We start from the raw sequence: 12,146 nt of genomic DNA on the forward strand, positions 1-12,146 counted from the left end.
AATTCAGGTGCAACCTTAAACCTTGGGGACATCTTGGGTTCCAAGGAAGCATCAGAGCAGCGGGTCTAAGGCTGTGATTATTGGTCAGTGGTCTCTGCAGATGGGAAGAACACTGGACTTTGAGTCAGAAAACCCAGAATTCACATAAGATTCTGCCAACCACGTGAGCCTCATTTCACCTCTACAAAACAGGGATGGAGACATTAAAGAGTGGTTGTGAGAATCAATGCAGAGTGTAAACTGATTCACAGCCTTCAAATTTTGCAACCATGGCACAGTTGATTGGGAGGCGGGGAGACTGGGTTTAAAGTCACATTGAGACCCCCAGGCCTGGCTCATGGCCACCGGCACCTGCGTCCTGCCCACGCCAGGGTGGAGGCGGGGGCCGCTCTCACTATCCTGCTGCTCTGGGTTCTGAAACTTTGGACTGTAACCCATTATGGCTGTGAAATAAATTTGGTGGATTGTAACCTGCACTGCAAAGCAAAACAAAACAAAATGACACAAGGCAGAAGAGAAAATATCAGAGTGCACTGCACACAGTAAAGGTAAGCTTGGCTTTACGAACAATTCTTCACATAGTCATTGCTTATGCTTATGTCTGTTTCTTACATGGATCATGATCCCCAAAGTCTTAAAGCCAGTGCTATGAACAGAGAAAGCTCTAACTGATGAGGCATGTCCCTTAGTCTCCTCAAATAGCTACATATTCTAGCTGAGCACCAAGTATGTCAGAAACTATGCTATTTTTCCAAATATTCATCTTTAATTCTTACAGGGCTTGACACTCCCACTGAGTGTCTGAAAAAAGGTGAGACTTGGTGAGATTCAGTGATTTGCCTAACCTTTTAGTCGGCTTAGGCTACGAGGATAAAATACATAGCTGAGTGGCTTAAACCACAGAAATGCATTTCTATCTCTCACGGTTCTGGAGACTGAAGTCCCAAGCTAAGGTGCTGGCTGATTCAGTGTTGGTAAGGATGCCCTGCCCTGCCTTCCTCATATGGCCTTTCCTCTGTGCATGCTTATAAAGAGAGATCTCTCTCTTCCTCTACTGGTAAGGCCGCCCATCCTATCGGATTAGGATCCCACCCTTCTGATCCCATTTAACCTTAATTACCTCCTAAAGGCCCTATTTCCAAATACAGGGACATTGTGGTTTGGGACTTCAACATATGAATTCTCAGGGGTCACAATTCAGTCCACAGCAACTAATGTCCCGTGGCAAATAAATAAGATCTGAATCTGAACCCAAACTTGAGCCTGAGTCTTCCCAGCATGCTCTATTGTCGCACTAATCCACAGATGCCCCAAAGACGTTGTAGGAGAGTGCAGGACTCGGAGCCGGGGGCCGTGCACATAGGTTTAGAGGTGAAAGAGAGCTGGGCTCCAGCTCTGGGTCTTTGGGCAAACTGCTCCCCCCTCTGCAAAGTGGGGCTTCTACTAGAGCTGTTCAGGGGTGCAGGGGTACTGGGAAGATTACACAGAATGATGCTTCCACAGAGGAAGCCGCCATAGTAAGTACAATGCATACTAGGGACTCCGTCACTGATTTGTTCCAAGTGCCTTGTACAGTACTTGTTAAACACCACGGATGGAGTTTTTGACTGTTGTTATTGTTGGCCAGAATGCCTGGGTGTCACCATTAGAGGACTTTGTGCAAGATTCTGAACTGGGTGAGCTTGCTCCCTGCTCAAGGATAATGGTGATACCGAACATCATGGTTGGTTGGGGGATCGCAAGAGATAACCTGAGGAAGGTCTTTATCCAGCAGTGCCTCACAAGGGCTAGGCATCATAAACCACCACGAGGAAGGCTTCCTGATCCTCTCTGTGCTGAATTTGGACAGAGTGTGGCAAGGTGATGTATGGGGAGGGAACACTGTTCTGGGGGAGAAAGGAAGTTTGAGTGTTCACCCCAATCATACTCGCAAGGACAACCTGTTGCTGCTGTCTGGGCTCGCTCTCTGTGTCTGCATGGTGGTGCTGGTGGTAGCAAGGGGCTTAAAAGACAGCAGATTGGCTGCTCTCTGAAGACCCTCCCTGGCTCTTGGCATTAGAGTCTTAAGAGGAAGGCAGAAGAGGTGGGAGTGGTGGCCGGTGTAGACAACGGCATTGTTATGTGTCTTAAGAGAGGGGCTCAGGTGTGGGGCTGGCTGCTGGACTTTGGGCTGTGTGTAGTGGGGGATCCTTCTCTCGAGGGAAGGGGCCCTCCCTGACACGGCCCCCTCCCTAGGGAATTCTGGTAAATTCTCAGGGACTTTGTGCACTGCAAAATGCATTATGTTGTGCTCTGCTGTGGGAGGAGACGGGCCAGCAGTCTGTCCCATATCTACTTCTGAGGACATGGCAGTGGGTCCAGGGGACGATGCCAGGATGCTCCTGGGCTGGAGACTGAGGCCCTGGATATCCCTTAACTGACCATCTGTCATAAGGCGGATGAGGCCTGGCTGAATGGGTCCCCAGGAAGCTGGTCCACGTCCAGCCAGGCCCCCAGGCAGGGGTATTTTTAACCCAAAGCAGGGAGATCTATATGGGGGAAGCTCCCCCTCACTGGTAGCTGCTCTGGTAACACGCTCGCTGCCCATCTGCCTGTGCTGCCACCCCCACGTCCCTCTCCCTACCACTCCCAAAGGAATGCCAGCACCAAACAGACAGACTCTGAGTCCACTCAGGATGGAGGGGACCCTGAGGGTGGTCACAGGCAGGGCCCTTCCAAAGATACTCTGCACTGAGCACCTCACAACAGCCTTCGGGCCCTGCCAGCTACTGCCCTCTCTCTTCTGCTGGTACCCAGCAGGTGGTGTCTACACAGAGTGCCCACTTCCTCACCGCCCCTCACCTCCCGCCACTACTCTCCTGAGAGTTCTCTCACCACAGCCACCAGTAAACTCTGTGTGGTCAAACCTGATGGCCACTTTCTGGGCCTTAAAATACTTGATGTGTCTTCTCCCTTTAACACGGCCCAGCCCTCCCAATCTCCAGCTTCTGTCTCTCCCAGTTTTCCTCCCACGGCTCTGACAGCCTCTCCTCCGCCTTCCCTGGGGAACCACGGGTATCTCCTTGCCTGGGGCTCTCCATGAGTCCCACATCTCAGAAGCTCCTTCAGTCAGGGCAAACAGGGGCCATTGTTGAACCCAGACCCACTCCTGACCATTGGGACGTTTTACATCTCATTCTTGCCTCTCTTCTCAGTCTCCATGCTATCTTTGGGGGTTCTCACCTGTTCCTGTGGCTGTAGCCACCAGCTGGGTGGGAATGATCCAGACCCATAAGCCAACTTCCCATGGAGCATCTTTCCTCAGATGTTTCCTGGCAACTCAGACTCACCGTGCCTACAACTGACCTCGCCATCTGATGCCCAGTAGCTTGTCTTTCTAGTCTACTGCTGCAGTGAAGAGCTTTACCATCTACCCAAGGGTTACACATTTTAATCCCCCTCAGCCAGCTAATGACCTAACTTTGCCTCCCAAGTCCCTTGACTCTCTCCAAATATTTGATCCCCACTGTCACCCCATACTGTAGGTCACCACCATCTCCTGTCCTGATCAGGGCCAAGTCTAGGGGGAGTGTCAACAGTGGTCATCCCTGGATGAGAAGTATTATGGGTTGAATTGTGTCCCCCCCCCCCCCAAAAGGTTTGTTGAAGTCCTAACCCCAGCATCTATGAATGGGAAGAACAGTATGGGATGGCAGAGGCAGAGACCGGAATCAGGACGTTGCAAGCCTAAGAATGCCAAAACCTGCAGGTCGCCACCCGAATTTTGGAAGAGTCAAGGCAAGATTCTACCCAGCCTCTAAGAACAAGCGTGGCCCTGAAGACACCTTGATTTTGGACTTCCAGCCTCCAGAGCTGTGAGAGAATAAAGGTCTGTTGTTTGAAACTACTCAGTTCGTGATGCCCTGTTACAGCATCTCTAGGGACCTAATGGTGTGAGCTATGGGCAATCTTTATTTTCTTCTTTATACTTTTCAGTATTTTAGGGATTATCGGTTGTGGAGACATAGACCTTTATGCTCAGGAAAAACATTCTTAAAAGAAAAAAAAAACCCTCACTCAGCAAGAATCCCAAGCACTCTATCGGATTTATCTCTGAGAATCAAAACTATCTACACCCACACAGCTCACTGATCACATCAGCGTGGCTTTATTATTCCACTGTCTTCCTCAATACAGCTTCACTATTCCAGGAAACTCTTGCTCAGGAAGATAAAAGTTGCAAGTAAAAAAAGTTTATTGTTCATTTAAGGAACTTTGCAGAAAACATTTAAACAAACATCAAATTGTTCAACTTTTTAACAGATAGCATCAAATGACTGTCTACTCTCCAAGGCTCTCCAAACCCTGGTCTTGCTGTGCCCAACAATCCTAAATTACTGTGTGTCACGATCCTTCAGTGTCTTAACGCACTGCCCCACTTTAGGCAGTTTCATTAGTCTTAATGGAAGACCCTGAAAACGTAGATATAACCTATCTTTGCCTTTGCCTTTCTGAGATGTTTCTAAGACTCTGTCAAGGGAGAGCGAGAGCATCGCTTCCCAGGGTAATAAGGAAACTCAGCTCTGTTTTATCAGCAGGTTGATCTGGTGGTATTTTCAGGCTTTCTGCATCTAACATACCCAAAATATTGCATATCGAATGCCCTCTATGTGCAGAGACTGAGCTAAGCACTTAACATATAGTTTTAGAGCATCTGCTAAGCGAACAGTTAAAAGATAAACTGAGGCAAATTAAACATTTTAAAAGTTTCTTTGAGCAGAAGTTGCTTCCAACCGGGCAGCATCCAATCTAACAGACAGGAAGGAGCTCTGAGGACCTGCACCAAAGAAAAGACTTTTATACCCAGAAGGGAGCAGGAACAAGGATGTTATATTAGGCAAAAAAGCAGGCTGGCTATTGCAAGGTTACTTTCCTTCAGGGGAAGGCGGGGATCTATCAGGCAGACTACGTAACTAGTGCTCATCAGGCGATTCCCGATTGACTAGTTTAGGATGCCATTTCTGGGAGAGCTGAGACCGTAATTGACCATAATTAAGTCTCAGTTTGGTGACATGATGGCTTGGTGTAAGTACCTCCATTTGGGGCCTGTTGTCTTGTTTTTAACAAATCCCAAGCGGCTGGAAACGATTCCCCGTTTTGTAGCTGGGGAAAGAGACTCGCTGATGTTAAGTGGCTTGCCGGAGGCCGCACCATCAGTAAGCAGCAGAGCTGAGCAAAGCCTGCTCAGCCTCTTAAGCACCCTTCTGCCTCTCCAGATTTCGTGAGATTGTGATACAAAGTACACACATTCCGGTGTCTGGCTACTTGGGGGAACTGATGGTCTTCTGCTCCCAATTACTCCAGTAATTGCCTCAAGTGGACAGAACCCCCTCCTCCTGAAAGACCTCCACGGGCAGGCTTCCTGACACGAGTCACTAAAGAGGCCATTGCCGTCACACCGGCCTCGGTCCTGGAGAAAGTTAACCAGGAGAGGCAAATGGGCTTCGGTGGAAAATAAGCAATTGTTTCAGGCATGCACATTTCCCACAAGGCCCTGGTACCACGAGTTAGCTGTGGAGGAAGAGCCGGACCCTTTGTGCAGCGGGCTGGAGCACAACACTCCATGTTGTTCTCATGCATCCTCCATTCAGATGCCACGTGGTAGGACTCCAAGCCAACCTGCAGACCAGATTCTTTTCTCCCCCCTCAGCAGCGAATGTACATGTTTGCTTTCAAGTAGGCAGAATTTGCCCATGGGTGGTCTTTGATTTGGAAGAAATCAACCAGAGTGGTGACTCACAAAAAAAACAAAGGTGGCTTGACTCACTCCGCTGGGGAAGGGGATGTGTGTGCAAAATTCACTTACCCAGAAGAAGAAGTTAAAGACAAAGAGTAAATACTTCAGGTAGACGAGCAGCCAGTCATCCTGCTCGGCCTTGTAATGGGCCATGGTTGCTGGGCCTGCAAAGAAGACACATGTGTTGGGGGTTGGCAGACCATGGGGAGCCACTGTCCTCCTTCCAGAGCCAGGACTCCTTACTAGCCCATCTGGCTAGGTGGGTCTGAGGCTATGGCTATGTAACCTGGAGCAAAGATCAGGGAAATCCAAAGGCTGTTGGATGCACAATACAGGTGCACTGAGAAGAATTTTCTAGACCCTTTGGATCTTGGTTTTGCCCTTTTGACCTAAGTCTAACCTACAGGTCTTCCTACAGACTTTGCACTGACCTTGCAGTGTGTTCTGATTCTCTTCTCCTGTCTCATCAGGGTTGCAGGACACAAATTTACCTGTCCTACACACACACATACTCACGCACACTTGGCGTGTGTGCTTGGCCCTGGAGTCTGGCACTCTGCATTACTTGAGCGGGATCTTTTTGTGTGTAGGTGAGGCATGAGCCCCAAATCAGACAGTCCAGGCTGGAGAGAACATCAGCCTCACCCAGTCCACCCTACTTGTCCCCTGCACCTTGACTTTCCCCATGAGGAAGCAGGTCAGCAGGCCTTGTTGTTTGGCAGGCAGACAAGAGCTCTGGAGTCTGACTCCCCGGGTTCAAACCCAGGTCTGTCACAAGATACGTGAGACTTTGGGTGAGTCATTCAACTGCTCATTCCTCAGCGTCCTCATCTGTACCAGAGATAATAACAATACCTACGCTGCAGGCTTGTTTGGAAGATAAAATGTGATCATCTATGTGAGGTGTTTAGCATAGTCCTCGGCACACAGTAAGTGCTCCATAAATGCTAGCTATTATTATTATATGCAGCATGGATTAGAACCCAGGACTCCAGCCCCCAAATTCCTAGCTGTTGCCCTGGAACCACGCTCCCTCTGCTTGTCCTATTGCCCACTGAGGGGCTCTCTGGGAACCATGATGTCAGTGGGGTGACACACGTACAGGAGCTTCACTGTGCCTAGTAACCCCATTTGTTTCCCAGTAAGTCTGAACAATAGCCTCTGTAGCTTCCTCTTCCCCTCAGCTCCATTTCCCCCCGGCACCGCACCCGCACATGCTCTACCATGCACAGAGCAGTTGTTAAGAAACCGGGCCCCTGAGGGGACCTTTCTTATTCTAGAGCCATAAGCAATGGGGCAATGGTTTTGCTCATTTCCATTCTCGTTCTCCCTCATTCTCCATCTCCAGTCAGGCCCTCCCTGTTACCACCCTGCTCCTCTTCCTGGCCGGTGCTGGGCTGAGCCCACACTGTTCTTCCTAAGCTACCACTCTGCCTTTTATTTCAAGCCCATGGGCTCCTAGACAGAGAGAGGAAGAAAGAAAAGAAAAGGTGGCTGTCTTATTTGGGATTTCTATTTGCAGAACTTGAAGAAGGTAATTTAAGACTTTTAGTCTTCTGGTTAAAAAAGGACAAAACCCATTTTTCTCCGATTTTGTCTCAGAGGCAGTGTGGTGGACAAAAATACAGAAGGAGAAAAAAAGGAAGCCTACAAAAAAAAAAGGGTGAAAAATGGTGATAGATGGGGTCAGCTGGGCGACTGGAACAGGAGCTATTACATGGCCGTTGTGCAGGTGGCCCTGACAAAAGAGCCTCTGGGCCACTGTGGGCCATTAGTAAATGGACAGCTTGTTTGGGCCCTGGGCTCTCCTGTCTGCATCTCTCCTCCCAACCAGGGCCTGCAGAGCCAGGCTATAGACCCTTCTCTAGACCTGTATACCAAGTGTCAGGACCCACAAACGAAGGGGCTAGCACCCTCTAAAGGAAAACTGTATTTTTAAAAAAGGAGTTGAGGCAGAAGACAGGATTTAACAAGAAGAAACACATTTCTAACAGTAAAATTTTAGCCATTAGTGGTAGAGAAGACAGAACTGAATATATCAGGGTCAGGGGGAAAAAAAAAACCTCTGGGCTCATTAATTCAACCTTCTGCAGAGGGAATGAGGAAATTAACATTTGCTAAAGTGACAAGGCTAATTGGTGGTAGCAGTTTCCTATCCCCTCCTGTTCAGGCTTCTTCCTCCACCACAAGTTCCTTTCCCCTCCTGTTCAGCTTTCTTCCTCCACCACATCCCCACTGTATGTAGGGCCCTGTGCTGGGGGTGGCAGAGGCCCCAAAGAACCAGCTTCCCAGCTTAGAGCCAGATGCTTGGATTTGAAAGCTAAACTTGTCATTTATTGGCTGTTTGACCTTGGGTAAGTTACTTACCGTCTCTGAGCCGCTAACATTTATTGAGCATTTATTATGTGCCAGGCACAGAACTAAGTGCTTTATACATGTTATCTTGTCCCATCTTTCCAGCAGCCCTAGGAAGAAGGGTAATTCCTGTTTTTAAAAGGTAAGGAAATGGAGGCTCACATAGGTTAAATAACCTATCCAAAGTCACACAGCAAGTAAGTGGCAAAGCCAGGAGAGGGTGAGGGGCATCTGACTCAGCCCAAGCTCTTACCCACTGTGCAGTGCTCTTGGGACTCAGGCAGTCAGAGGACGGGACAAAGGGACAGAGATGGCTGGTTTCCTTAATACTTGTTCTCCCCTTCTGCCTTCGGACCAGAATCCCTCAGTTTCAGTGAGCACTGGCCACCTGGAGGAGACATTTCCCAGCATTCCTTCCTGCTAGGTGCAGCCAGGATTGACTGCTGGCAAAAGGCATGGAAGCAGAGTAGTGTACTAGATTTCTTAGAGTATCATTTTCCGGGTGTATGCTTCATGTGCATTTGAAAAAAAAAGTAGGGTGCAGAACTCTATGTGTGTTAGTTAGGCCAAATCTGTTAACAGCTCTTTTCACATCTGTGTCTTTACTGTATTTGTGTCTGTTGGTTCTCTGATCTGTTGAAAAGGTATACTACAGACCCCCGCCATGACCATGAATTTGTCTATTCTTTGGTTCTGTCCATTTTTGCTGCATCTATTTTGCAATTGTTTTATGGAGCGCATACAGACTTGGAGTTGTGATATCATCCTGGTAGATCGATCCCTTTGTCATTAATGAATGTCAGTCTTTATCTCTAATGATCAGAAATATCCTTAAAGTGAGGAGGGGGCATGTCTCCCTTCAGTCTTTCCTTCTTCCTGTTGGTTGGAATCCTGATGGGCTGACTACAGCTCTCGTAGCCATTTCGAGCTATGAGTTGAAAAGAGCGATCAGTTTTAAAAAGCCTGGGTCTCAGACACTTTTAGAGCTGTATTACCTTTCTCAAGGAAACAAGCACACACACACGTTTCCCTCCTTATCGATGCAAAAATGCTCCTTAATCCTAGGCATTCTTCTAACCCCTTCCCTAGAAGCTGCTTCCCTTCTCATTTGAAAATATCTACCTGTGGGGCGCCTGGGTGGCACAGTCGGTTAAGCGTCCCGACTTCGGCTCAGGTCACGATCTCGCGGTCCGTGAGTTCGAGCCCCGCGTCGGGCTCTGGGCTGATGGCTCGGAGCCTGGAGCCTGTTTCCGATTCTGTGCCTCCCTCTCTCTCTGCCCCTCCCCCATTCATGCTCTGTCTCTCTCTGTCCCAAAAATAAATAAACGTTGACAAAAAAATTAAAAAAAAAAAAGAAAATATCTACCTGAGTCTCCATTTCCTCCCCTCCCCTGGATCCCTAAGCCACCCTCATCCTGCACTGATGCCGCTCTGGCAGAGGTGAATCCTCTCCCAGCACATGGCACTGTGGCCCAGCCCCTCTCCCTGGCTTCTGGGACCCTCACTCCTCTGTTCGCCAATCCTTCCCCTTGGGTGTCAGAAGAAGCATGGCTTCTTCCTCCTCCTCCTCCTCCCCGGGCTCATTCCCCTGCTGCCTCTTAATTGTACTCACTACCTGCCCGTAGGTATCTGTCCCCTGCCCACCATCCCTGCTGCCACTGGTCTGGTTGAGACCTCACCATCTCCTTCTTAGACTTCAGCACTAACTTCTTAACTGTCTCTGGGCGTCTCATCAGCCCCAGCCCCTCGGCCCCTGCCAAGGGACTCTTTCTGAAATGCAAGCCCCGTGAAGAATGGCCTCACTGAACACTCTCCTGTGGTTCTGCATCAGCTTCAGGACATTGATTGCCCTTAACTCGACTGCCTAGTGGCCCGGGACAGGTGGATAGGGAGGGTGAGGCAACTACCCTCCTAGGAGAGTGGACACTCCCAGCCCACCTGCCAGGTGGTTCTGGATGGGATTCCTGGCAGACAGACAGCTGCCCTGATGGACACCCCTCTCCAGGACCTTGTTTTCCTCAGTCTCCCCTGTGGTTAGCGAGTAACACGTGGGGACAGTGGCTGGGGGGTGGAGGTAGGAAAGGCCTCTCCTCCAGAGAGGAGAAAAGCAAACACGTGCCATTTGACCTGCCAGGATGGAGGAAGCAGGGTTTCAGACCCTCCAAGACCATGTTCACAGAACTCCGAGGGGCGTCTGAGGATTTGTGGGAAATAGCTTACCTTCCTAAGTGGGTTTTATTTCTGTCTAGAGGATGGAGAATTGGACTTTGTGAGCCAATGGCAGGAGGTTTCCCTCAGGGGCCAGAGGCAGACAGTGGGGGCAGGCAAGGCAGAGATACCTTGCCGCCCAGAGGTGGTAGTCACTGTTGGTCATGGGGTCCTGGACTAGCCTGAGTACAAAGAAGAGGTGACCGTACCTCCTGGAGCCCTGCTCCAGCCAAGCTGATCCCTTCTTTGGCCTCTTACAAGACCTGCTGCCCCTCCCTCCAGCCTTGGCCCCACTGTGCCCTGCATCTGGAGTCCTGGCTCCTTGCTGCCCTCCCACATGCTCCAGGCTCAGCGGGGTCCCCCCTCCCTCAAGATTGCCATCTCTACCTTCCCTCCTGAGACCAGTGCCCAGTGATGGCAGCAACTAGTTTGAGTCTTTTTCAGTGCCTTTTTAAAAAATGTTTTCCTACTTATTTTTAAGAGAGCACAAGCAGGGGAGGGGCAGAGAGAGAGGGAGACCCAGAAACTGAAGCAGGCTGCAGGCTCCGAGCTGTCAGCACAGAGCCCAACACAGGGCTCGAACTCACGAACTTTGAGATCATGACCTGAGCTAAAGTCAGATGCTCGACAGACTGAGCCACCCAGATGCCCCTTTTCAGTGCCTTCTTAATCTTCTAACAAGCTGACTGGTTGGGCCCTGGTGTATCGGCTGAACCTGCTGAGACCGGGCAGCTGAGCCACCCACGGAGGCAGGACACTTCTCCTGCCTCTGCCCCTTCCTTGCTGCCTGCACTTTGGCGGGTTGCATCCCCTCTTGGCTGTATGTTTTCCTACCCATAAGGCAGGCAAGTGTCAGGAAGCCACAAGGCAGGCAAGTAGGTAGCTAATGATCTAATGTGCCATGACTGAGGGAGGGATTTTTCAGAATATTGGACTTTCAGTGCTAAACCTGGACCACACCCAGCAAGTCAGGATGTCAGGTCACCCTATTCCCAGATGCTGTTGCTGGTCTGAGGGCCACTTTGGATCAGTGTTCTTTAAAGCCCCTACGAGTTCTGGAAGTCCATACCCCTGCACTAAGACCATCCTTTGCATCTGAATAGACATAGCTGAGTGGGTACGGGCGGAGCGCGGGGTGGGCACACCCTCTCACACAAAATCCACATTTAGGACGTGTTCCCGTTGAGATGTCAGAGACTTCCCAGACAGCCTGCTAATGCAGCTTCAGGGTGCCTGTCCCTCCAGGCCCAGGCTCTGAGTACAGAACAAAGCTGGCATTCAAGGGCAGCCAGAGGCCTGGGGGCTGCTAATAGCACAGTCAGGACCCACACCACAGGATTCTCAGAAAAGCAACCGCAAATGCCTTGATGGTGAAGTGACAGATTTGGGGGACTTTCATCAGGCCGGATGTGTAACGTCCCAGGCCATGAGAACTGGGGATTATTATCTCTTCTACTGCCAGCCCCCCAAGTGAATGAGTCTCAAAGTGCAGAGAGGATGAGAGATATGTACAAAGAGCCCAGTGGGCTGGCCAAATGTGTGGGAACTCACGCTGTGCAGGGCAAGGCTCAGCCAGGGCGAGCACCAGAGTGGGGGGCAGAATGGATCCCCTGGGTGGTGGGTGAGGGAAGAGCTGAGTCCTTTAATGGTGAGGGGCAGCAGGAGGTGTGGAGTGCTTGGGGGCAGACTGTACAAATCCCAGGTAAGTACGAAGGCACTGTTGGTCCCTGGGCCAGCTGCATCCTTCAATCATTCAACAAACGTGCACTGAGTCCCCACTATGTGCCAAGAGCTGTACTCAGAATCA

General features: G+C 50.1%; 1 protein-coding gene across 7 annotated transcripts in view; it reads right to left on the minus strand.

Annotated features, from left to right (window-relative positions):
- Positions 1–12,146, minus strand: part of TSPAN11 (tetraspanin 11) — a 74,202-nt gene that overhangs the window by 38,996 nt on the left and 23,060 nt on the right. For all 7 annotated transcript variants that reach the window (XM_023256683.2, XM_045061262.1, XM_023256685.2 and 4 more), the window contains exon 2: positions 5,846–5,940. In XM_023256683.2, the coding sequence (XP_023112451.1) occupies positions 5,846–5,929 (84 nt within the window). In that variant the 5' untranslated portion in view covers positions 5,930–5,940. The remainder of the gene's footprint in view (positions 1–5,845; positions 5,941–12,146) is intronic.

The sequence above is a fragment of the Felis catus genome, chromosome B4 (assembly GCF_018350175.1).
Source record: "Felis catus isolate Fca126 chromosome B4, F.catus_Fca126_mat1.0, whole genome shotgun sequence".
In the NCBI taxonomy this organism is placed as follows: domain Eukaryota; kingdom Metazoa; phylum Chordata; class Mammalia; order Carnivora; family Felidae; genus Felis; species Felis catus.